This window comes from Oncorhynchus mykiss, chromosome 10 (assembly GCF_057628025.1).
Source record: "Oncorhynchus mykiss isolate SJ-2025 chromosome 10, ASM5762802v1, whole genome shotgun sequence".
Classification (NCBI taxonomy): Eukaryota; Metazoa; Chordata; class Actinopteri; order Salmoniformes; family Salmonidae; genus Oncorhynchus; species Oncorhynchus mykiss.
This window is the reverse complement of record NC_143031.1, coordinates 65,349,820-65,376,768: the sequence shown is the minus strand read 5'-3', so window position 1 is coordinate 65,376,768 and position 26,949 is coordinate 65,349,820. Positions and strand designations below refer to the sequence as shown.

Genomic DNA, 26,949 nt, shown 5'->3' with positions numbered 1-26,949 from the left:
CATATCTGGGAAACCACCCAGGGGTGTAGCAGTTGAGGTAACCAGGAACATGCTACACCTGAAGTGAGAGCAAATGTGCACTGCTCCACCACAACAGGGAGCGAGCCGAGGTGAGGAGGGTCCGCCCATGCCTGTTGATGTATTATATTTACATTTTTGTCATTTAGAACACGCTCTTATCCAGAGTGACTTACAGGAGTGAAAGCACACATTTGTGTACTGTTTTCGTATTGGTCCCCCTTGGGAATCAAACCAACAACCCTGGCATTGCAAGCACCTTACTCTACCAACTGAGGCACCGTCCTTAGATATGACCAGCACACAGTGGTGTAAAGTACCTAAGTAAAAATACTTTAAAGTACTGCTTAAGTAGTTTTTGGGGGTATCTGTACTTTACTATTTATATTTTGGCCTACTTTTACTTTACTACATTCCTAAAGAGAATAATGTACTTTTTACTCCATACATTTTCCTTGACACACAAAAGAAAAGGAGAATTGTCATTCACACACTTATCAAGAGAACATCCCTGGTCATCCCTACTGAGTCACTAAACACATACTTAGTTTGTAATTTATGTCTGAGTGTTGGAGTGTGCCCTTGGCTATCCGTCAATAAAAATAAAATTGTGCCATTTAATTAATATAAGACATTTGAAATGGTTTATACTTATACTTAAGTATCAAAAGTAAATTTAAAAGTAAATACTCTTTTACTCCAGTAGTATTTTACTGGGTGAGTTTTACTTGAGTAATTTGTATTAAGGTACAGTGGCTTGCGAAAGTATTCACCCCCTTGAGATGTTTCCTATTTTGTTGCCTTACATCCTGGAATTAAATTTGTATCATTGGATTTACACAACATGCTAAATATTTTTGATTGTGAAACAAATAAGACAAAAAACAAAACTTGAGCGTGCATAACTATTCACCCCTCAAAGTCAATGCTTTGTAGAGCCACCTTTTGCAGCAATTACAGTTGCAAGTCTCTTGGGGTATGTCTCTATAAGCTTGGCACATCTAGCCACTGGGATTTTTTCCCCATTCTTCAAGGCAAAACTGTTCCAGCTCCTTCAATTTGAATGGGTTCCGCTGGTGTACAGCAATCTTTAAGTCATACCAGAGATTCTCAATTGGATTGAGGTCTGGGCTATGAGTAGGCCATTCCAAGACAGTTAAATGTTTCGCCTTAAACCACTTGAGCTTTGCATTAGCAGTATGCTTAGGGTCATTGTCCTGCTGGAAGGTGAACCTCCGTCCCAGTCTCAAATCTCTCGAAGACTGAAACAGGTTTCCTTCAAGAATTTCCCTGTATTTAGCGCCATCCATCATTCCTTCAATTCTGACCAGTTTCTCAGTCCCTGCCGGTGCTGCCGCCACCATGCTTCACTCCTGGGATGGTGATGAGAGGTGTTGGGTTTGCGCCAGATATAGTGTTTTCCTTGATGGCCAAAAAGCTCAATTTTAGTCTCATCTGACCAGAGTACCTTCTTCCATATGTTTGGGGAGTCTCCCACATGCCTTTTGGCGAACACCAAACGTGTTTGCTTATTTGTTTCTTTAAGCAATGGCATTTTTTCTGGCCACTCTTCTGTAAAGCCCAGCTCTGTGGAGTTTACGGCTTAAAGTGGTCCTATGGGCAGATACTCCAATCTCCGCTGTGGAGCTTTGCAGCTCCTTCAGGGTTATCTTTGGTCTCTTTTAGCTCTGATTAATGCCCTCCTTGTCTGGTCTGTGAGTTTTGGTGGGCGGCCCTCTCTTGGCAGGTTTGTTGTGGTGCCATATTATTTCAATTTTTAATAATGAATTTAATGGTGCTCCGTGGGATGTTCAAAGTTTCTGATATTTTTTTATAACTCAACCTTGATCTGTACCTCTCCACAACTTTGTCCCTGACCTGTTTGGAGAGCTCCTTGGTCTTCATGGTGCCGCTTGCTTGGTGGTGCCCCTTGCTTTGTGTTGCAGACTCAGGGGCCTTTCAGAACAAGTGTATATATACTGAAATCATGTGACAGATCATGTGACACTTAGATTGCACACAGGTGGACTTTAACTAATTATGTGACTTCTGAAGGTAATTGGTTGCATCAGATTTAGGGGCTTCATAGCAAAGGGGGTTAATACATATGCACGCACCACTCATGTTTTTTTTTTTTTAAAACAAGTTATTTTTTCAATTTCAATTCACCAATTTGGACTATTTTGTGTATGTCCATTACATGAAATCCAAATAATAGTCCATTTAAATTACAGATTGTAATCCAACAAAATAGGAAAAACGCCAAGGGAAAATAATAATTTTGCAAGGCACTGTATCTTTAATTGTACTCAAGTATGACAATTGAGTACTTTTTACACCACTGACAGCACATGCTGGCCCAACAAACACAGGAGGGCCTGAGCGCCAGTACACCATCAGAAGTTCCAGGTAATTGATAAGCCGGGCACTCTGTGACACCATCCATACTCCCCAAATTCAGTAACCCTCACAGTCTGTCGTGATCACCTTGCTGGACAACACCTGGCCCATGAGAACCCTCCACTGGGACAGTGCCTGAAGGCATGTCGGGGACACCTGAATTGACTGGTTTAGGTAACGAAATGCATCCAAGCGTGTTGCTAGCACCCAGCACTGGAACAGCCCCAGGGTACTGACCACCATCATAGAAGCATCATCATCATCCCCAGTAGGCGCAGGAACTGGTGAAAATGTACTGTGTGCCCCAGACGAAAATTGGGCCAAGCAGAGCTGGAAACCTGACAACCTCTGCAGGGGTAGAAAAGTGCAATTTAAGGATGAGTCTAACTCGAGACCCAGGAATGGAATGTGCTGCAATAGACAGCTCCTTTTTCTGGTTTACAATAAAACCTAGAGAAGGAACATGGAGCACTAGCCTCGATGTGGGTAACACTGCTTGATCCTTTGACTGCTATCAGCCAATCGTTCAGATAGGCCAACACCCTCAGCCCCTGGCCCCTCTTGGAGTACCAAAAAATGATGCTACTCTCATTGCGTGAGGAGGTGGCTGTTCCCAAATAAAGTCCTCTTCATCACCCGGGGAAACCCTCTGAGCTGTCCAGGGACACCATGTCGTCATCCGAACATGGGCCCTGTATGTCACCAAACCCACCATCTCCCTGCTGGGAAGCTAGTTCCACCTTTTCCGACAACAGCCTCAAGTCCCTCTCCACTTCCTGTACCTCGGTCCCAGCCAAGTTGCCAAATTCTTGGAAAGGAAAGTCGCAAAGAATGCTACAAGAATGCTACACGTCTTTCCAGGAAGTTTTCACACAGTATGTGGCAATGCCCACACGGTTCGACATAGTATAACCCGCATGACTGGGGGCATGATCGTGACCTCGAACCCGGCTTAGCCATCGTCATCTTGGTCGCTTTCTTAGCCATCTTAACCATTGATCCAGCAAACTGAAGAATAATTAACGATACCAAATACAAACTTCAGCACACAATGTCCAGGGGGTGAGCACGCTCTACCACTATGAGACAGTTTAGTTGGCACAACGTAAGACAGTCACGTTTTCTAATTGCTTGTTTCAGTAGCGTGAATTGTTCCTGTTCACATCCAGGTGAAGAGTGGAATAGTTGAAGGAATGAATCTGAGCCTCATGATTATCACCTGTGGAAGGCGGGGCTTCCAGCAAGGTGCAGATTTCATTTCAGGTGTGATTGTGGATCCTTCAACCGGTCACGAGAGTGCGACTTCGGTATGTTGTACCGAAGTTGAGTGACTGAGGGGGAACTCGTATACATTTTTACGTCAATTACCTGGTGAAGTTCATACATTGTGTTTTTGTATATGTCAACATAAGTTGTATTCATTTAATTTTATGATTTTTTTACTTTATTTAACTAGGCAAGTCAGTTAAGAACAAATTCTTATTTTCAATGACGGCCCAGGAACAGCCTCGTCAGCTCGGGGATTTGAACTTGCGTTTCGGTTACTAGTCCAACACTCTAACCACTAGGCTACCCTGCCGCCCCAACGAATGAAGAAAATAATATCCAAGCACATCACTATTCCCATTGAAGAGGGCTCTATGCTGACTTCTTTTTTTACAAGGAGTAAGTATAAGTAAAATGTAGGCACACAAATAAATTTAGGAACACAATTAAAAATATTTCAGGTATTAAAGCTAGAATCTTTAATTTTTCTAGGCACACTGACGCTCCTACATTAAAATTCCACATTGCACAACAAAATATTTAGATGCATATGTGAGTAAAATGGTCGCACTGTAGAACCCTGTTGAGGATCTATGGGTTATATGTATTTCTCCCTCACCTTGCTCCCCCATCTTTAGTCCACTCAGCAGATCAATGTTCTCTGGTCCGTCTTCTATTGTCTCCTCTTTGACCAGCAGCAGATCAGACTTCCCATCCTCCATGTCTACTGACTGTAAGAGATACAGAGTGAGAGGATGTTGGATCAAGAAATCTCATATGAGCATATTCTGATTGGGCAATGAAGGATTAAGAAGAGTACTATGCAAACATGTTAGTTGATTTGATTACTTGACACTCTTTGAAATGGTTTGATAATTCAAAGACATGGTCCCACCCTTCTGAAAAAATGAATCAAGACCTGGGCCCGTATCCACAAAGAATCTGAGTAGAAGAGCTGATCAATGATCAGGTCCCCTGTCTACATTAGTCTTATTCATTATGATTTAAAAGGCTAAACTTATCGTAGATCAGCACTCCTACTCTGAGACTCTTTGTGGATACCGGACCTAACATAACCATTCAGACAGTAGTTTAGTAGGTTCACCTCAGTGAGACTGTATGTGGCCCTGTGCTGCTCAGCTAATTCCTCTGTGGGTTCAGAAGGAGGTGTAGTCTGGTTGTCCTCCATGACCATGTTCCCCTCAGGGTTCAACAGACCCTCCTCACAGCCCTCCTCCTTCACAAACAGCACCTCTGGACCCTCCTCCTCCTAGAAGAGACAGGTGATACAGATACAGTGGGGCAAAAAAGTATTTAGTCAGCCACCAATTGTGCAAGTTCTCCCACTTAAAAAGATGAGAGAGGCCTGTAATTTTCATCATAGGTACACTTCAACTATGACAGACAAAATGAGAAAAAAAATCCAGAAAATCACATTGTAGGATTTTTTATGAATTTATTAGCAAATTATGGTGGAAAATAAGTATTTGTAATAACAAAAGTTTATCTCAATACTTTGTTATATTCCCTTTGTTGGCAATGACAGAGGTCAAAAGTTTTCTTTAAGTCTTCACAAGGTTTTCACACACTGTTGCTGGTATTTTGGCCCATTCCTCCATGCAGATCTCCTCTAGAGCACTGATGTTTTGGGGCTGTTGCCGGGCAACATGGACTTTCAACTCCCTCCAAAGATTTTATATGGGGTTGAGATCTGGAGACTGGCTAGGCCACTCCAGGACCTTGAAATGCTTCTTACGAAGCCACTCCTTCGTTACCCGGGCGGTGTGTTTGGGATCATTGTCATGCTGAAAGACCCAGCCACGTTTCATCTTCAATGCCCTTGCTGATGGTAGGCTTTGTTACTTTGGTCCCAGCTCTCTGCAGGTCATTCACTAGGTCCCCCCGTGTGGTTCTGAGATTTTTGCTCACCGTTCTTGTGATCATTTTGACCCCACGGGGTGAGATCTTGCGTGGAGCCCCAGATCGAGGGAGATTATCAGTGGTTTTGTATGTCTTCCATTTCCTAATAATTGCTCCCACAGTTGATTTCTTCAAACCAAGCTGCTTACCTATTGCAGATTCAGTCTTCCCAGCCTGGTGCAGGTCTACAATTTTGTTTCTGGTGTCCTTTGACAGCTCTTTGGTCTTGGCCATAGTGGAGTTTGGAGTGTGACTGTTTGAGGTTGTGGACAGGTGTCTTTTATACTGATAACAAGTTCAAACAGGTGCCATTAATACAGGTAACGAGTGGAGGACAGAGGAGCCTCTTAAAGAAGAATTTACAGGTCTGTGAGAGCCAGAAATCTTGCTTGTTTGTAGGTGACCAAGTACTTATTTCCACCATAATTTGCAAATAAATCCTAAAAATCCTCTCATCTTTTTAAGTGGGAGAACTTGCACAATTGGCGGCTGACTAAATACTTTTTTGCCCCACTGTATATACTACCTCAGGTACGTATACACACACAGATAATAAATAGACTTTCAACATGGAGTATTTACCCATCCCCAATACAGTTGAGTGCTATAATGTAGTTACACAATTACTTCATTGTGGTTAAACTCATCATGGAGGACATCAATATGATGTGAGTAAAAATATGTCAGCTATGAAAAGTCATCAGACAAACCTTAAACTATTTTGAAGTGTACAGTAGGTATTTTACCTTTATTTAACTAGGCAAGTCAGTTAAGAACTAATTCTTATTTTCAATGACGGCCTAGGAACAGTGGGTTAACTGCCTGTTCAGGGGCAGAACGACAGATTTGTACCTTGTCAGCTCGGGGATTTGAACTTGCAACCTTACTAGTCCGATGCTCTAACCACTAGGCTACCCTGCTGCCCCAGGTACAGTTGAAGTTGGAAGTTTGCATACACCAAATATATTTTAACTCCGTTTTTCACAACTCCTGACATTTAATCCTAGTAAAAATTGCCTGTTTTAGGTCAGTTAGGATCACCACTTTATTTTAAGAATGTGAAATGTCAGAATAATAGTGGAGAGAATTATTTATTGAAGCTTTTATTTCTTTCATCACATTCCCAGTGAGTCAGAAGTTTACATACACTCAATTAGTATTCGGTAGCATTGCCTTTAAATTGTTTAACTTGGGTCAAACGTTTCGGGTAGCCTTCCACAAGCTTCCCACAATAAGTTGGGTGAATTTTGTCCCATTCCTCCTGACAGAGCTGATTTAACTGACTCAGGTTTGTAGGCCTCCTTGCTCGCACACACATTTTCAGTTTTGCCCACAAATTTTCTATAGGATTGAGGTCAGGGCTTAGTGATGGCCACTCCAATACCTTGACTTCATTGTCCTTAAGCCATTTTGCCACAACTTTGGAAGTATGCTTGGGGGGGGTCATTGTCCATTTGGAAGACCCATTTGCGACCAAGCTTTAACTTCCTGACTGATGTCTTGAGATGTTGCTTCAATATATCAACATAATTTTCATTCCTCATGATGCCATCTATTTTATGAAGTACACCAGTCTCTCCTGCAGCAAAGCACCCCCACAACATGATGCTGCCACCCCTGTGCTTCACGGTTGGAATGGTGTTCTTCGGCTTGCAAGCATCCCCCATTTTCCTCCAAACATAACGATGGTCATTATCGCCAAACAGTTCTATTTTTGTTTCATCAGACCAGAGGACATTTCTCCAAAAAGTAAGATCTTTCTCCCCATATGCAGTTGCAAACTATACTCTGGCTTTTTTATGGCGGATTTGGAGCAGTGGCTTCTTCCTTGCTGAGCGGCCTTTCAGGTTGACCATATAGGACTCATTTTACTGTGGCTATAGATACTTTTGTACCTGTTTCCTCCAGCATCTTCACAAGGTCCATTGCTGTTGTTCTGGGATTATTTTGCACCAAAGTACGTTCATCTCTAGGAGACAGAACACGTATTCTTCCTGAGCGGTATGATGGCTGCATGGTCCCATGGTGTTTATATTTGCATACTTTAGTTTGTACAGATGAACATGGTACCTTTAGGCATTTGGAAATTGCTCCCAAGGATTAACCAGACTTGTGGAGGTCTACATTTTTTTTTCTTTGAGGTCTTGGCTGATTTCTTTTGATTTTCCCATGATGTCAAGCAAAGAGGCACTGAGTTTGAAGGTAGGCCTTGAAATACAGCCACAGGTACACCAACAATTGACTCAAATGATGTAAATTAGCCTATCAGAAGCTTCTAAAGCCATGACATTTTCTGGAATTTTACAAGCTGTTTAGAGGCACAGTCAACTTAGTGTATGTAAACTTCTGACCCACTGGAATTGTGATACAGTGAATTATAAGTGAAATAATCTGTCTGTAAACAATTGTTTGAAAAATTACTTGTATCATGCACAAAGATGTCCTAACCAACTTGCCAAAACTATAGTTTGTTAACAAGAAATTTGTGGAGTGGTTGAAAAATGAGTTTATGATTCCAACCTAAGTGTATGTAAACCTCCAACTTAGTGTGTTTAGTGTGTGTATTGATTATAAAGCACTCGAATACAGTCAATAAAAGTCTTAGAATGAGAAGTCACATTTTGTTTTTATTAAACAGAAACAAGTGTTAAATACACCATATGAAAACCACACATACATGTCTCAACAACAAATCAGCATGAACTTGATAAACTGCATTAATTTTCTAATGAAAAGTGTATTGGGGAAAAAAATTAAGTAGTTGAATGGAGGTAATGAAATAGGCATTTGTGAACATCATCTATATATATCTATATCTATCTATATATATATATATATATATATATATATATATATATATATATATATACTACCGATCAAACGTTTGGGGTCACTTAGAAATGTCCTTGTTTTTTTAAATAAAAGCCCATTTGGCCATTAAAATAACATCAAATTGATCAGAAACACAGTGCTCTTCTTTCAAAAACAAGGACATTTCTAAGTGACCCCAAACTTTTGAAAAGGTAGTGTAGATATTATATATATATAATTTTTTTTTTTAAAAGAAAGAAAAACCCTTGAATGAGTAGGCGTGTCCAAACTTTTGACTGGTATTGTTGTATATATACACACACACACGCACATGTATATGCCTTATATACTGATTCACACAATATCTGGATGCAATATTCTATTCAGGAACATTAAACACTGAAATCTGCGGATATTTTTGCTGAGAATAATGAAAATTAATCTTTGACTTTAATGCAGGGCTTGCTCTAAACCATTCCTGAGTGGATTGGTTACTATCTATGTTATGGAGTGGAATGTTTTTTCAGTTGGTGCATCCTGAGGGAGCTCCTCTCGGAGAACTTCTTCCCGCGAACGGCCTTTCTCCTGTGTGGACCTTCAGGTGCATCTTTAGATGGTTCTGGTGGGAGAATCTCTTCTCACACTGGGGGCAACTGTAGGATTTCTCCTGTGTGGACCCTCTGGTGCCTATTCAGGCTGGACGAGTGGGAGAAGCGCATATGACACTGGCTACAGCTGAAGGGTTTCACTCCTGTGTGGACCCTCTGGTGGATCTTCAGGTTGCCAGCTTGGGCGAAACGCATGTGACACTGGGTACAGCTGAAGGGTTTCACCCCTGTGTGTACCCTCTGGTGGATTTTCAGGTTACCAGCCTGGGCAAAGCGCATGTGACACTGGGTACAGCTGAAGGGTTTCTCCCCTGTATGGACCCTCTGGTGGATCTCCATCTTCTGGAGGCAGCTGAAGCTTTTCTTACAGAACATGCAGAGGAACTGTTTCTCTTTACTATTGCCTGATGTTTCTCCCCCTCCCAGAGCCTTGGCCTTTTGGTCCTTTGAGTTCAATACCTGATTGAAAAGGATGTGTGAATCGGGAGGCCCCATTAACGTGGACACTGGGTCGCGACCCCTGAGCGTGCGTAAAGGGGAGTTGGTCGCGACATTTGGATTTGTCTCTACGCTTTCCCTGTAATCTAAGAAATCTCCACCTTGTAAGTGTCCATCTCTTAGGTGACTATCTGCATTCCATGTGGGAGAAGCGTCGGCCTCCACTTTCACCTCATCTAGAATCAGACCCTCCCCTTTCTTATCTAGGCATCCTTCAGAGTATACACTACTACTGTACCGGTTCCAGTCCCCTCTAGACAGATCAGTCTGGGTCTCTAAACCCAAGGGCATGTTGCCACGGTCCATGTCTGTAGCGTAAGAACAAGACTGATCACCACCAGTGTGTAACGTGTCACCATCTCCACGGTAATGATCCGTTCTTTGGTTTTGGTGACATACCGGAAAGTACTCTGAGCCGGAAGCAGGAGGGCAGCCCAGTAGCCCCAGCCTCTCCGGGTCTAAACTGTGGTCAGATCCTGTATGGAAGAGCCTGTGTGTTACAGTTAAAGTCTCTGTGTCTGTCTCTGACTTGAGGACGGTGTTCGGCGTTCCACTGACCTCCGTGATGCTGCGTTGGGTCCTGGGCGGCACTGGGGCGGTGGTGGAGTCCTCAGTGGCTTCATGGGGCACTCCAGCCACTCCAGTCTGGATGTCACTACTGTGCCGTGGGTCCTCTCCTTCAGACCCCTCCAGCTTCACCCCAGGACCTGCAGCCTCTGCATCTGCAGACTGACACAAGAAGAGAGGAGGTTATTACCGGCACATGAGTCTAATTGGATAACATTGTTGTAGGGTCTCACAAGTTCCCCTATGGCAGCTAAATGAAGATGTACATGTAAGTAAGTGAATAGCTGAGGGGAGCCTTTCTGAAGTAAACTGGACACATTTGACATACTGTATTTTTTATGTAATACTATTACACTAACCTCTATAACAATAACATGCTGGGTTGAGGTTCCACTCCCCTCATCAACAGTGATTGGTTGGTCATCTCGCCATGTATTGTCTCTCGCTGGCTTCACAAAACTCCTGTGGCCTCCAGTGAGATGTCCTTCACCTGAGAGTGATTGGGGGGGAAAGAGGTGGTTAGGTTAGCTACTGTCAATGCTCAATGGTATATTGTACACTATTGTTACTGTCTAGAATTGGCAAGGATGTAAGGTAATCTCATAACTACTTGATGTACTATTTGTTGATTGATGTATTATGTTTAATGCATCACATTGTTTTAATTGAGTAAATAATAGGAAATGCAGTAAATAGAAGAATCTAGTTAGAATACGATAGTCTTATAGAGGTTAAATAAATATAATTATTTTAAATCAGGAGGATTATTGCATAGAATTCAAAAACTGACCAAGACCCAATTATGGTTAAGACAGTTTCCATGACTCGGTCCTCGGGACCCTAAAGTGTGCACTTTTTGTTTTGTTGCCCTAACACTACAAAGCTTGATGATTAGTTGACTTTTTGAATCAGATGTGTAGTGCTAGGGCAAAAAAACAAAACGGTCTGGAGGACCGAGTTTGGGAAATGCTGAGTTAAAACATCTAAAGTCACACATGCGCATAGGAGAACGGGGCGCCTCGGTCTTCTGCAAAATGTACCTCTTGCCATTCCTCTGTTTCGGTCGAGGATCTTGACACTACTGGGACGGCTGGCGAGGACGCGCTCTCGCATTGTCCTTTCTGCGCGCTCCCGTGCCACCTTCAGTTCTTGAAGCTGTAGTTTCCTCCGCAATGAGCCGTTTTCTTTCCGGCTTTGAGTTATTTCCAAACGAAACACTGCATAGTCGTCGTCTACGAGTTTACAGATCTCTGCCACGGCTGCATTCGCTAGCACCTCCATAATGGAGGCTATTTGAGCGTGAAAAACCATACAGTTAGCCATTGTTAGCAGCTAGCTAGCGTTACCTAGATAACATCTATCAACAAAGTCCTGTCTCCAACGAAAATGAAACACTACCTGGGATAATTATGTGACACTATGCATTTAAATGTCATATTTTAAGTTCCATGGTGTTAGTAAACGTCCTAATACAAACGCTAACGTGGAAATTGCTCTTAGTCACTGTTCACTTCCGTTTAAACTGAAGAGAAAGTATCTTATTGGTTGTCGTCATAGCTCAAAGGGTGTGGTTAAATAAAACATTTTGGCGCCCTGTTTCATTAACTGTTTTGACGTTACAAATCAAATCTCATGATAAGTATATTTCAAGCTGAGAGCAGAATTGTTTAGAAAGAAGTGTGTTGGCAAAAATATAGTAGAAAATAATAGAATCACCCCAGTAAGGTAAATATTCTGGGTAAATAGGCTGGATTTGTGTACAGCACTTTGAGATATCAGCTGATGTAAGAAGGGCTATATAAAATACATTTGATTTGATATTCAACTGTCCGAGTTCTAGCCTAGATCCGTCCTAATATCATTGTGTAAAAATGTTTGTTTAGTTGACCGCGTCTATCTCTACAAGTTACCACAAAATATACACAACATTTGGAATTGTTAAATTATGGTTTTGAAATACCTACCCAGGTAGCTAGCTAGCACTCACACATGGCTAACTTTAGTTCTTTCATGAAAAGGGACATGAGGGAAGCCCTACAATATTACTTTTTTCTAGTGTTTGAGAACACTTGGGAGCAGGCAATGTTGAAAAGTCATCTTTAGACATGTATTCTCCGCAAAATGCTCTCATGGTCAACAGAGCTGATCATGGACTGTTGGATATCAGACAAACAGCAGCAATACACAACTGCATATCTATTGTTTTGTAACTTATCACAGAATACAAATCAATGATACACTTCACAAGAATTAGTCAAGCCTGAGTCACCTTAGAAGTTTAGACATAAGAGCTTGTACATGAAAATATCATACAATAAGTATACTGGACAATTTATTGGTTCCCCTGCATTAGCATTGTACATTTTAACATTTTTAATTAAAAATGTATATTTAACTAGGAAAGTCAGTTAAGAGCAAATTCTTATTTACAATGATGGCCTACACCGGCCAAACTCGGGCAACGCTTGGCCAATTGTGCGCCGCCCTATGGGACTCCCGATCATTGACAATGTGTTCAGAATTGTATGTATTGACCATAATATTTTGGGGCGTTGGAATTGCTCCAAATTTGAGAAAAAGTCATTTCTCTCTCATGGCTAACTACCAGAAGGTTTGAAAAGACAAGGCTGGGTGAGTGGGGAGCTTATATTCATGAGCTCGCCTTGACTGACAGTTCTTTGAATGCCTATGCAACTTGGATGCAGTGTTGCAGTAAAATCACCTCAAGCAGATTTAGTGACACACAAAGCAACTCAAACAACATTGAAATTGCATCAATGATGTCCATTTTTTTCACACATGTTCCGTTTGGCATGTCTCTTGTGATTCTCATATCTCAGTCATTACCACGAGCCCATTCTCCCCAATTAAGGTGCCACCAACCTCCTGTGCTATCTAGGTATATAAACCTTGCCCCTCTGCAAAGACGCCTTCTCCAAATCATATCAAATGCTATTGGTCACATACACATATTTAGCAGATGTTATTGCGGGTGTAGTGAAATGCTTGTGTTCCTAGCCCCAGCCGTGCAGTAGTATCTTGAAATTCACAACAATACACAAATCTAAAATTAAAAGAATGGAATTAAGAAATATTAGATTGAGCAATATCGGAGTGGCATTGACTAAAATACAGGAGAATAGAATACAGGGCCTCCCTAGTGGCGCAATGGTCTAAGGCATTAGACCATTGCGTTGCCAGCTGTGCCACTAGAGATTCTGGGTCTGAGTCAAGGCTCTATCACAGCCGGCCGCAACCGGGAGACCCATGGGGCTTAGGGGAGGGCTTGGCCAGCAGGGATGTCCTTGTCCCATCACGCACTAGCGACTCCTGTGGCAGGCCGGGCGCAGTGTACGCTGACTCGGTCGCCCGGTGTTTCCTCCGAAGCGGCTGGCTTCCTGGCTTCCGAGTTAAGTAGGCATTGGGCATTGTGACTCCTATGGTGGGTCGGGTGCAGTGTACGCTGACTCGATCGCCTAGTGTACGGTGTTTCCTCTGAGACATTGGTGCAGCTGGCTTCTGGGTTAAGTGGGCATTGCGGCTTGGTTGGGATGTGTTTCGGAGGACGCACAGCGTTGTTGGCCAAGGTTGTTGGCCAAGTTTGCCTCTCCCGAGTCTGTATGGAAGTTGCAGCAATGAGACAAGACTAACTGCCAATTGGGGAGAAAAAGGGGTAATAGAATATGTGGAACCAACAGTCATTTTTCACACTTTGGTCGTCATCATCATCATCTGGTTTCATCGAAATATCATCCAATTGCATGAAAAACAATGATTTTGACCATTTATGACATGTAAAGCTTTTGACTCTCTCCACCTCAACCTTTGAGGTTGTTCAGTCCAACTGTCCACTGGTTGTGTTCTGTGCAGTGGTGGAGTCTCTGTCCCTCACGGTTCGGTCCCGAATCGGTATAGCGACAGCTATATGTGACCAGCCGCTTAAGAAGCTGGTCTCTCCTGTCAGCAACACTTGGATATCAGCAGGTCCTCATGGACTGCAGACTGTAAACACACATTGTACAGAAAAGCATATAAAGGTTTTGTCTGGCTACCCAGACTCCTTGCTCCAGCCAAACGCTACACCATGCCCAAGGACATTAGTTTCTTCTCAGCAATGAGTTTGGTTCTGAGTACCTCCCCAACCCTTCACCAATACAAACAGATTTGGGATCATCTGATTTGTCCAGAAACCGATGGGTTGGGCCAGAGCCAGAACACACTTGAGTAAAGCCATGGTTTGAAAATGTATCATTGGTGTTGATACTCTGATTATATCCACTCGCTAAGGACTTTTTTGTTTTTGTAAAACATCCCTCATCACCACAAGCAAATGAATTGATGGCAGTCTCAGATGCTGACCACACCGCTCGTGTCGTGTGCACAAGCACTGCAAAGGAAATTTACACATACAGTGGGGAGAACAAGTATTTGATACACTGCCGATTTTGCAGGTTTTCCTACTTACAAAGCATGTAGAGGTCTGTAATTTTTATTATAGGTACACTTCAATTGTGAGAGACGGAATCTAAAACAAAAATCCAGAAAAATCACATTGTATGATTTAAGTAATTCATTTACATTTTATTGCATGACATAAGTATTTGATACATCAGAAAAGCAGAACTTAATATTTGGTACAGAAACCTTTATTTGCAATTACAGAGATCATACGTTTCCTGTAGTTCTTGACCAGGTTTGCACACACTGCAGCAGGGATTTTGGCCCCCTCCTCCATACAGACCTTCTCCAGATCCTTCAGGTTTTGGGGCTGTCGCTGGGCAATATGGACTTTCAGCTCCCTCCAAAGATTTTCTATTGGTTTCAGGTCTGGAGACTGGCTAGGCCACTCCAGGACCTTGAGATGCTCCTTACGGAGCCACTCCTTAGTTGCCCTGGCTGTGTGTTTCGGGTCGTTGTCATGCTGGAAGACCCAGCCACGACCCATCTTCAAATGCTCTTACTGAGGGAAGGAGGTTGTTGGCCAAGATCTCACGATACATGGCCCCATCCATCCTCCCCTCAATATGGTGCAGTCATCCTGTCCCCTTTGCAGAAAAGCATCCCCAAAGAATGATGTTTCCACCTCCATGCTTCACGGTTGTTCTTGGGTTGTAGTCATCCTTCTTCTTCCTCCAAACACGGCGAGTGGAGTTTAGACCAAAAAGCTCTATTTTTGTCTCATCAGACCACATGACCTTCTCCCATTCCTCCTCTGGATCATCCAGATGGTCATTGGCAAACTTCAGATGGGCCTGGACATGCACTGGCTTGAGCAGGGGGACCTTGCGTGCGCTGCAGGATTTTAATCCATGACGGGGTAGTGTGTTACTCATGGTTTCCTTTGAGACTGTGGTCCCAGCTCTCTTCAGGTCATTGACCAGGTCCTGCCGTGTAGTTCTGGGCTGATCCCTCACTTTCCTCATGATCATTGATGCCCCACGAGGTGAGATCTTGCATGGAGCCCCAGACAGAGGGAGATTGACCGTCATCTTGAACTTCTACCCTTTTCTAATAATTGCGCCAACAGTTGTTGCCTTCTCACCAAGCTGCTTGCCTATTGTCCTGTAGCCCATCCCAGCCTTGTGCAGGTCTACAATTTTACCCCTGATGTCCTTACACAGCTCTCTGGTCTTGGCCATTGTGGAGAGGTTGGAGTCTGTTTGATTGAGTGTGTGGACAGGTGTCTTTTATACAGGTAACGAGTTCAATCAGGTGCAGTTAATACAGGTAATGAGTGAAAAACAGGAGAGCTTCTTAAAGAAAAACTAACAGGTGTGTGAGAGCTGGAATTCTTACTGGTTGGTAGGTGATCAAATACTTATTTCATGCAATAAAATGCTAATTAATTACTTAAAAATCATACAATGTGATTTTATGGATTTTTGTTTTAGATTCCGTCTCTCACAGTTGAAGTGTACCTATGATAAAAATTACAGACCTCTACATGCTTTGTAAGTAGGAAACCCTGCAACATTGGCAGTGTATCAAATACTTGTTCTCCCCACTGTACATGTTATTCAATCATTGCACCCACACTGCTCGCGTCTGCGTAGCCAGGTGCTAAAATATAACTTTGTTCTATTTGTGACAATCGATGCGCTGCAAGTCCTGCCTCTCCCATCTCCTAATTGGTTTTTAGGAGCATATACCCACAAGCCATCTTCGTTTAAACTGAAGATAAATTATCTTATTGGTTGTCGTCATAGCTCAAAGGGTGTGGTTAAATAAAACATTTTGGCGCCCTGTTTCAATAACGGTACTGTTTATTACGTTACATATCAAATCTCTAATGATCAGTATCTTTCAAGCTGAGAGCAGAATTGTTTAGAATGTGTGTTAACAAAAATATAGTAGTAAATAATAGAATCACCATGGTAAATTAAATATTCTGGGTAAATAGGCTGGGTTTCTGTACAGCACTTTGCGATATCAGCTGATGTAAGAAGGGCTATATAAATACATTTGATTTGATATTCAACTGTCCGAGTTCTAGCCTAGATCCGTCCTAATATCATTGTGTACAAATGTTTGTTTAGTTGACCGCGTCTATCTCTACAAGTTACCACAAAATATACACAACATTTGGAATTGTTAAATTATGATTTTGAAATACCTACTCAGGTAGCTAGCTAGCCCTCACTCACATGGCTAACGTTAGTGCTGTCATGAAAAGGGGCATGAGGGAAGTCCTACAATATTATTTTTTTCTAGTTTTGGGAACGCTTGGTAGCAGGAACATATACCCACCCACAAGCCATCTTCTCATTGGTTTTTAGGAGCCGATACCCACGTGGGTGATTGAAAGATGAACTGAGGTCCAGACTCCAGTCCAGTTGGTTGTGGTAATGCACCTTAAAGTTGACCGTGTGCATTTAAGGTAAAATAACAACCCAATGTTTATATCCCAGGACAAATTAGGTAGCAACAGCAAGCTAGCTAGCTAAATGCCCATAAATATGTAATGTTTTTCGACCTATCCCCAAATGAATATAGTTGGTTCAGAGTTTGTTTTGGTATTTCAACATGCGTGTCCTGATCGTGTCTGGGGGACATGATATTATAAAATATTAACCACAGCCAAGTCCATCTCTAACACAGCGATTCAAGAACCTAAAAATATGGATCCAGTGTAGTGTATTATAATTAGATTCCATATGTGTTGATTCAAGAAGTGCGGCTGCACTTCCTGATTTGGCCTCGTTTTTCATCAATGTTCATTAAGAAATGCTAGCGGCCATAACTGAAGACAAAACAATAATTTTATTGGGGTGTGACTATTGTCCTTCCTCCGTCTCCTAAGCTAAGGTTAGGCCGTATGAATAACTAGACAGTTTATTAAACTGTTTATGAGAGGCACATGTATTTATTTGATTAGCAATGCATTTTGTTGTTTTGATTGTTGATCACCTAGTATAAAGGGATGCCAGTTGACGTACGACGCCTCCTGCCGGTCATGTTAGAAAACCACCGCATTTATTCTTTCGACAACAACAGCTGAGTGTATACCCCAAGCTGCATGATAACATTGCCTAAAAGTAGTTGATTTATATCACCACGGTCAATTTCTGGTGATGGGAAATCGATGTTTTCTGAAACTTGGGGCTTTCACCAAATTGTACCGGAAAAAGGTTAATTACTCTGAGCTTTTAAGAACAGTGCCCATCAGTGACATCTGCTGGTCAGCATGTTTGATGTTTATATGCAGTATACTTGTTTTCCGATGCCTCCATCAAAACATCGTGGTGCAGCAGATGTGGGCGTTGATTTAATACATTCAATTAGAATGTGGGGTTCACATCCTATTTATCATTTTTTCCACCAGTTTATTAAAAATGGGTATTATTTAGGATCCCGAAGACAAAAGATTATCAATGGTTACACAAAATGTTTTATTTTAACTATAGGAAGAAACTACATTTTCAACCATAGCCAGGATTATATATTGTGCCTATGCTAGTGTCTGATCCCAAATCACTGCCCCTACCTGCACTAGCGTTGATGTATTAGAAGATTTAAAAATCGAAGTAAATTGGTAAATAAGGTGTCCAGTAGAGGTTGGTGTATGACAGAAACATTGTATTGAATAAATTCCGTGGGACCAATAATTTTGCAAATCATGATTCGAAAAAGCACACTAGCTCAGTGTTTGAAACGAACAACTTTACAAAAGATGGTGGTTACATGGCATGATTTAGGATGTTACATTTTAAAAAACTGAGCAGCCTATGCTTATCTAAACTCAGAATGTAAAAGTTAGAAATACAATGTAGCTAGTTTAATCTTGTGCTATTATAAGTCGACTGACTTGCGCTGCTCTACAGGCTGAGCCACCTGTCAGGCGAGAACATAGGCAGAACCTAGGCGCATCAATTTCTTGGATTATCAGCTATAATCAAACACGTGAGTTGGAAAACATTAGTGAATTCTACTAGATCAAATGCCAAAATGAATATGCAGTTTAAGTATGAAGTACGCTAGTATGGGTATTCGGACAATATTCTACACAGGAATATTCAACACTGAAATCTGTTACTCTTCTAATTCTAAATCGGAATGTATCTTTGTCTTCAATGCAAGGTTTGATCTAAACTCAGAAGCTATCAAGTGGAATGGTTACTTTCTACGTTATATAGTGAAATGTTTTTTCTGCTGGTGTATCCTGAGGTAGCTCCTATGAGAACCTCTTCCCGCAGTGCTCACAGGCAAACGGCCTTTCTCCCATGTGAAGCTTCAGGTGCATCTTCAGCTGGTTCTGGTGGGGGAAAAGTATTTCCAAACTAGTGGCAGCTGTACATTTTCTTCCCCGTGTGGACCCTCTGGTGCCTCTTCAGGCTGGACGAGTGGGAGAAGCTCATGTGACACTGGGGACAGCTGAAGGGTTTCTCACCTGAGTGGACCCTCTGGTGGCTCTTCAGGTTCCAAGCCTGGGAGAAGCACATGTGACACTGGGTACAGCTGAAGGGTTTCACCCCTATGTGGACCCTCTGGTGGATCTTCAGATTGCCAGACTGTGTGAAGCGCATGTGACACTGGGTACAGCTGAAGGGTTTCTCCCCTGTGTGGACCCTCTGGTGTCTCTTCAGGGTGCCAGCCTGGGTGAAGCGCATGTGACACTGGGTACAACTGAATAATTTTTCCCCTGTATGGACCCTCTGGTGGATCTCCACCTTCTGGGGGCAGCTGAAGCCTTTCTTACAGAACATGCAGAGGAACCGTTTCTCTTTACTGTTGCCTGATGTTGCTCCCCCTCCTCGAGTCTTGGACCTTACATCCTTTGAATTCAATACCTGATCGAAAAGGACACAGCTGTGTGAATTGGAAGGTGCCATCGATGTGGACTCTGGGTCTGAATCCCTGAACGCGTGTAAAGGGGAGTGGGTTGCGATATTTGGATTTGGCTCTAAGCTTTCCCTGTAGTCTAAGAAGTCACTAGTGTTGCCCTGTGACTGTCCTTCTCCTAAGTGAGTATCGTCTGCATTCCATGTCAGAGGAGGGTCGCCCTCCTCCTTCACAGTCACCTGATCTACAACCAGACCCTCCCCTTTCTTATCTAGGGACCCTTCAGAGTATATACTACTGCTGTACTGGTTCCAGTCCCCTCTCATTGGATTAGTCTGTGTATCTAAGCCCACAGGCATGTCATCAGGTATCGTCTCTGTAGTGTATGAATAGGACGGATCATTGCTATTCTGTAACGTGTCACTTGAGTCCTGATGGGACAGAACCTTCCTCGGGCTCCCGTAAAGTAAATACTCAGAGTGGCGACCAGGAGGACTGCCCAGTCGCTCCAGCACTGTTAAAGTCGTAGTGTCCGTCTCTGACTTTAGGACAGCATTCAGCGTTCCACTGACGTCCGTGATGCTGTGTCGGGTCTTGGGCAGCGCTGGTTTGGTGGTGGGGTCCTCCATGGCTACAGGGGGTGCCACTCCAGACGCTGCACCATCCTGGATGTCTCTGCTGTGCCGTGGGTCCTCTCCTTCAGACCTCTCCAGCTTGACCCCAGGACCTGCAGCCTCTGCAGACTGAGACAAGAAGAGGGGAGGTCATTACCGGTACATGAGTAGAATTGGATAACAATGTCATAGGGAAGTCTCACAAGCTCCCTTATGGCAAATAAATAAGGATGTACATGTAAGCAAGTGAATAGCTGAGGGGAGCCTTTCTGAAATAAACTGTCCACATTTGATGTACTGTAATTTGTTACACTATGACACTAACCTCTTTCACGATAACATGCTGGGGTGAGGTTCCACTCCCCTCATCTATAGCTATGGGTTGGTCATCTCTCCACACGTTGTGTCCCACTGGCTTCATAAAGCTCCTGTGGCCTTCACCTAAAAGAGTGATTGGGGGAAAAGGGATGGTGAAATTAGGTACTGTCAATGCGCAACTCTATATTGTACACTATTGACACTGTCTACATTTGGCAAGGAGGATGTAAGGTAACACTTCTTATTGATATACTATTTATTGGTGGATTGATTATGCTCCTTGCATCACATTCGTTTAATTGAGCATGCCAATAGGAAATTCAGCAAATCAAGAATCTGCTTAGAATATGGTATTGTGTCTTTGTGCAAGAAGAATTTGTTCTTAATTGACTTGCCTGGTAAAATACATAAAAATGAACAAGATAGTTAAGTAATCAAGTGAAGTATTGCATACTATCCAAACACTGACCAAGACCCAATTATGGGTAACACATCTGAACACATGTGCAGAGGGGAACGGGGCGAAATGCGCCACAGCCTCGGCCTTCTGCAAATAAAAATGTACCTCTTGCCATTCCTCTGTATCGGTCGAGGATCTTGACACTACTGGGACAAGTAGCTAGGGCGCGCTCTCGCGCTGTCTTCTCTGCGCGCTCCCGTGCCACTTTCAGTTCTGTCCGCAATGTCCTGTTTTCTTTCTGGCTTTGAGTTATTTCCAAACAAAACACTGCATAGTCATCGTCGACGAGTTTACAGATCTCTGCCACGGCTGCATTCGCTAGCACCTCCATAATGGAGGCTATTTGAGTGTGAAAAACCATACGTTTAGCCATTGTTAGCAGCTACTAGCTAGCTTTACTTAAATAACATCTATCAACCAAATCCCGTCTCCAACGCGAATTAAATACTACCCGGGGTATGTGATTCTTTGCAGATACATTTGTCATATGTTGAGTTCCAGGGTGTTAATAAACGTCTAAATAACAACAATCAAAAACACTAACGTACAAAATTGTTCTTGATTTAATGTTCACTTCCGTTAACACTGACGAAAAAGGATCTAATTGGTTGGCGTCATAGCTCAAATGGTGTGGTTAAATGAAAAAAAAGAATGCGCGCTGTTCTTTGAATTACGGTACTTACTTATCAAATCTCCAATTCATGATCAGTATCTATCTTTCAAGCTTAGAGCCGACTTGTTTCGAAAGAATAGTGTGTTAGCAAGAATACAGTAGAACATATTAGAAATACTTTATTCCATCTACATCACCCCAGTAAGGTAAATATTCAACTGTCCTTGTTCTAGCCTAGGTTTACTGTCTCTCTAAAACAGGTATTTACACAAGCCTGTTTCAAATTACAAGTTAATGAGGGATATGTGGTTAATTACCCTCTTAGCCCTAGTGTTAGATGTACCTTTTGTGGTGAACGCCCATCCTGACCCTGTCTGCATTCATGGGGTAACCATGAGGTAGCTAAGGAAGGCTAGACCCAGGTCCAGGCCTTCTACCAACCCAGTCCCCAGGCATTAAACAAGACCCTGAAGGAGAAGACAGACTTGCTGATAGACTACCACCAGTTGGATCTCCCACCACTATGTGAAGGCTGAAGCCCAGCGTGACCTGCTCTGTTCATCATGGATAGTGTGGTGTTTGTATCATAGAGAGAGACCCTCCTGTTCCTATCAGCCCCAGGTCCTTCTCCATCCCTGCACTGAGACTGTGAAGATAAGGGTCTGGGCTGCAGACTGGATCCCTGACTGGAGCCTCTCTCTCTGATGACCACCAGGACTGAAGTTATTCAGTCCACCTGTCCATTGGTTGTGTTCTGTGTAGTGGTGGAGTCTCTGTCCCTTGTGGTTCGTTCCCGGTTTCTACTCTGGAATAAACAGCGACGTCTCCTGATCTGGGGCCATGGTTGTGACCAGCCGCTTCAGAGGTCCAGTCTCTCCTACCAGCAACACCGGATATCAGCAGGTCCTCATGGACTGCAGACTGTGTAAACACAAATTGTACAGAAGAGCATATAAAGGTTTATATAATAAATTATTTGCTGTACAAACAGAAACATGATATTATAAAATGTTAACCACAGTTAAGCCCGCCTCTAACACCATGATTTGAGTACCTAACAATATGGAGCCATTGGAGTTAATTATTTAAAAAATGTCCTTACGTGAATGAAGTATAATGTTTTGCTCGACTGTGACAAGGGAAACTCAGTCCCTGCAATGATACAAAAATAACCGAGTCAGTCAGCACAGAGTGTGGGAAATGTGGGGGCCAAGCAGGCTACACGTAGCCAGCTACAGTATGTGTGTGGAAAACATTTAATCACAGGTAATGTATTATATGGAGCTATACACCTTTAATGCTAGTCCATAACTCCATTGTGTTTAACAGCCAATCAGTATCACTCTTGAGGTTAAAGGTCAAGGGGATATGTGTGTTAGTGTTATTAATAGTGTTAATAGTTACCATGCTTCAGTCCATGTAATTGCAGCAGCCACCAAAGAAGAGCATGACCACATTCTACAGCAGGTGATGGGCAGAGCTATCCCTCTGAATATGAAGTTCTATGCTGACAAGATGCAATACATGGTGAGTGAAGTGCATGGGACACATCAGCGCAGACAACTCCAAGGTGACAGCAGTCACACAGATGCCCCCACCAGAAGACAGAGTTTGCTGGGTATGACACGTTTCCTAACCCAGTATATCCAAGATGAAGCCACGCTCACTGCACCACTCAGAATGCTCCTCAGGGAGGACATGGCACGGCAGTGGCACACAGAACAACAATCAGCACTGGAGAGTGTTAATCGTTACTATTCTTCAGATATAAAGCTAAAAGTTATAGTACTTCAGTCCCCACTGTCAAGTTTATTTTACAGTGCCACCTAGAGCACGAGTGTTAAGACGTTTAACGTTTGTATAGACCATTTGTTACTCCACTCACTCATTACTTGTATCTGTTAGTTTTGCGTTGTTGGTCTTTGCTAGTTTAATGGTCCAGTCGGTAGGTAGGATTCACTCACTCACATGGCTGGTATCACCGTCATGAAAAGGGGTATGAGGGAATCCCTACATACAATATGATGTTTTTCTAAGTAGTGAGAACACTCTGGAGCAGACAATGTTGAAAAGTAATTTTTAGACGTACTTTTCTTAAATGTGGTTTTGCAATTCACTAAAACCAGCAGACAAGATTTGCATTTGTACCTGGGTAACCACAGGTTGTTTTCCCTACAGGCAGGCATTCTATCTAATACTGACTGGAACTATACGCTATACATGGGCCGAATGGCCTCTCTCCTGTTTGGATCTTCAGGTGCCTCTTCAGCTGGTGCTGGTGGGAGAACCTCTTCTCACACTGGTGGCAGCTGTAGGGTTTCTCCCCTGTGTAAGAAATCCTAATCCTCTTTAGGTTGATCGAATGTGAGAAACTGGCCGGGAACAGGTGGCAGCCAAACACTTGTCTATTAATGTTCTGTGGGGACCCCAGGAAGAGTAACTGCTGATTTTGCAACATGCTAATGGGGATCCTAATAAAATACCAAATACCACAGCTGGTTGTAGAAGTTGTCCAGAGAGAGAGCCTAATGTTGCAGAAACTTGGTTCAGGATCTCTGGAGGTATTTCAGCATTCCCTGGCAAGTTCAATCAAATGTCAAATGTTCTGTTATATAACAATCCTACATTGTAGCCTATACATTGACAATGTACATGTTTTCATTTAGAAATCTACATCATGCATGTTTTTGTTTACATTTACAAAACTCATATCTCCCTCTGATTGTATGATTATCTTTTGTGTTAATGATTTAAAGTAAACATTTCACAAATGTCCCATTTCGAATCAATGATCAACACTGGATGAATTGGATAAATAGCTAGGTTTAGCCTAAAACATTGGAAACATAATATATGTTTAATGACCAGTCTTTTATCAACATTTGTTTTTTCTTGTATTTCCACAAGTGCATTTCTTAGAAAACCACAATGATTGGGTTTAGAACTTCTGTTAAATCTGTGTTTCCATTATTGTGTGAAAATGACTAGAGTAAGCAAGTTCAATGGTAGAAATGATGGCTATGCTTCTTGCTGGACATATGGTTGAAGTGGTCAGTTGGTTTTGAGATCTGATTTGGCCTATTAAATTAACACATTATTGGTGAGTGAAAAGAACAGTTTCCAACAATGGTTTTCACACATACTGTATAGACAGTATGTAGGCCTAATAGTACACAACAATAATACATCACTAATAGTTACTTTCCAGGTAATGACCCGCAGCTAATCAGTGTCTTCCTCCTCTTTAATCAAGCCCACATACACACAGGTGCAACTCAAATCATTAGTATTGTAACATTAGTAAGGCTAAATTATTCATATCCGTCTACTTCAGTGGTCACCAACCAGTCAATCGCCAAACATTTCTGTAAAAAACAACAACGATAAAGGCGATAAAGTTCCTTTAAAAACATTTTTTTTATTAGTCTCGGGCTGTTGTTGGTAGGTGCAGACAATTCAGCTGCCCTGCGCGCTGGGTAGGAAAACTGTTGCCATTTCATGTGTCTGAAGGTACAAACTCTGCCTTCCCCGTGGGCCTGGAGAGGAATTCAAGTGCACTATTTCTTTATATATATTTTTAATTCATTTAACCAGATAGGCTAGTTGAGAACAAGTTCTCATTTACAACTGCGACCTGGCCAAGATAAAGCAAAGCAAACAACAACACAGAGTTACACATGGAATAAACAAACAGTCAATAATACAATAGAAAAAGTCGATAGCCTCGATGAGGTAGGATAAGGGAGGTAAGACAATAAATAGGCCATAGTGGCAAAATAATTACAATAAAGCAATTAAACACTAGAGTGATGAGTGTGCAAGTAGAGATACTGTGGTGCAAAGGAGCAAAATTAATAACAGTATGGGGATGAGGTAGTTGGTCTATTTACAGATGGGCTATGTACAGGTGCAGTGATCTGTGAGCTGCTCTGACAGCTGGTGCTTAAAGTTAGTGAGGGAGACATGAGTCTCCAGCTTCAGTGATTTTTGCAGTTCGTTCCAGTCATTGGCAGCAGAGAACTGGAAGGAAAGGTGGCCAAAGGAGGAATTGGCATTGGACAGTGCTATGCCTCCACTTGTCAATCAGATTGATCAGATGACAGAGTCTGCAGTAACTTAGGAGGCATAAAAGAAAGCTATGGCAAAATTGATGCTGTGAGATTTCAAAACGTTTAAAACCATGACTAGAGAGAGACTGTCAATGAATACAGCAAAGACCTGCTGTTTTTATGAGTGAGTCACGTGCTAATGGCAAAGCCCTGTCTACGGTCATCTCGTCACGCAGACAGCTTTGGCTCTTACAGACAAAGATGTTGGCCTCTGAAGAAACCCTTTATGGAGCTCCCCATCTCACCAGGCCAAGTTTTTTTTTTTTTTTGGGGGGGGGGGGGGGTCCTGGTGTGGAGACCATTTTGGACCAAATGGCGAAGCTGCGGAAAGACAAAGAGACCCTGCAGTCTTTCATGGGTCCCCCCTGCCCCGCGTTACCCTACCCAGAGACCATTGAAGTCTAGACCTCAAGCTCTCCCCTACCTTGTGAGGCCGCTTGGGCCCTCCCCCAAGCCAGCCACACCCTGATCAGCCACGTCAACAGGCTCTGGCTCAGCAGTGGCGCCACCACCAGCACAGGCAGCGGCATAACAAGCACCATCCCTCTGCTCCGAAGAAGGACGTGCCCCCTCAGTCATCCTGATGGGTGTGGCCACGGCATCAGCCGCTTCTCCCATGCCCACGGGGCAAAGTGGGAGCTTGTGAAGTCCTCCTTGGTGCTGGATACAGTACCTAGACGGGTACAAACTGCAGTTCCATTGCCGGCCACCACCTTTCAGAGAAGTTTGGTTAACTACAACAGCCAACCCACTGAAAAGAGAAGCTCTCCAACTGTAGATTACCTCCCTGTTGGTAAAGAATGCAATCAGACAAATCAAAGCATCAGAACACCACAGTGGGTTCTATGGAGTATATTTCCTAGTCACCAAGAGGGATGCCGGCTTTCGCCCCATCCTGGACTTGATGTCTCTCAACCGGTGCTTGAAAACCCTGCCCTTCAAGATGTTATCAGCCCAGGCCAGTGGTTCACCACTGTCAACCTAAAATATGTTTCCTTCCACGTACCGATCCACCCGGCTCACAGGACGTTCCTGCACTTTGCATTCAACGGCATAGCGTACAAGTACCAAGTGTTACCTTTCAGCCTCTCCCTGGCACCAAGAACATTCACAAAATGCATGGATGCCGCTCTAGCACCGCTAACATCACAAGGGATGATTGTACTAAATTACCTAGACGATTGGCTAATCTGTGCTCAGTCACAAGAACAGGCAGCAGCAGTCACGACATCTCTCCTGAAGCACATCTCAGAGCTAGTCCTCAGGTTGAACACACAAAAAAAGCCACCTGGTCCCCATACGCACTGTGACCATCGTGGGCATGAGGATTGACTCGTCTCTAATGAGGGCTCACCTCACTGAAGTGTGAGTCCAGAAAATAGTAGATCAGCTCAATCCTTTTGTCCAAGACCAGAAGGTGACTTCGTCAGTGTCAGAGACTGATGGATCTTTTCTCCGCAACCTCTCT

General features: G+C 42.9%; 2 protein-coding genes across 3 annotated transcripts in view; both read right to left on the bottom strand.

Annotated features, from left to right (window-relative positions):
- The window catches only part of LOC110534667 (uncharacterized), a 38,480-nt gene that overhangs the window by 3,333 nt on the left and 8,198 nt on the right, over positions 1 to 26,949 (bottom strand). The window contains exons 1-5 of one of the 2 annotated variants that reach the window (XM_090187559.1): positions 11,129 to 11,643; positions 10,448 to 10,578; positions 10,080 to 10,250; positions 4,790 to 4,954; positions 4,304 to 4,415 (exon numbers count right to left, since the gene is read on the bottom strand). In XM_090187559.1, coding sequence (XP_090043685.1) covers positions 4,304 to 4,415; positions 4,790 to 4,954; positions 10,080 to 10,250; positions 10,448 to 10,578; positions 11,129 to 11,411 — 862 coding nt within the window. In that variant the 5' untranslated portion in view covers positions 11,412 to 11,643. Of the gene's footprint in view, positions 1 to 4,303; positions 4,416 to 4,789; positions 4,955 to 10,079; positions 10,251 to 10,447; positions 10,579 to 11,128; positions 11,644 to 26,949 lie in introns of those variants that run through there. The other variant, XM_090187560.1, reaches the window with a different exon arrangement.
- Positions 17,962 to 23,419, bottom strand: LOC110534641 (uncharacterized). The gene is made up of 3 exons (XM_021619564.3): positions 20,865 to 23,419; positions 20,307 to 20,422; positions 17,962 to 20,110 (listed from the first exon to the last, which is right to left on the bottom strand). Exons 1-3 carry the CDS (start codon positions 21,130 to 21,132, stop codon positions 18,866 to 18,868), a joined length of 1,629 nt encoding a protein of 542 aa, XP_021475239.3. The 5' UTR covers positions 21,133 to 23,419; the 3' UTR covers positions 17,962 to 18,865.

Bases quoted from the DNA above. Each gene is read 5' to 3' on its own strand.
- LOC110534641 (XM_021619564.3), bottom strand. From the start codon at position 21,132: ATGGCTAAACGTATGGTTTTTCACACTCAAATAGCCTCCATTATGGAG. The intron at 20,423-20,864 runs GTACATTTTTAT...TCACTCTTTTAG, and splicing joins ATACAGAGGAATGGCAAGAG to GTGAAGGCCACAGGAGCTTT. The intron at 20,111-20,306 runs GTTAGTGTCATA...TTCTTGTCTCAG, and splicing joins AGCATGTTATCGTGAAAGAG to TCTGCAGAGGCTGCAGGTCC.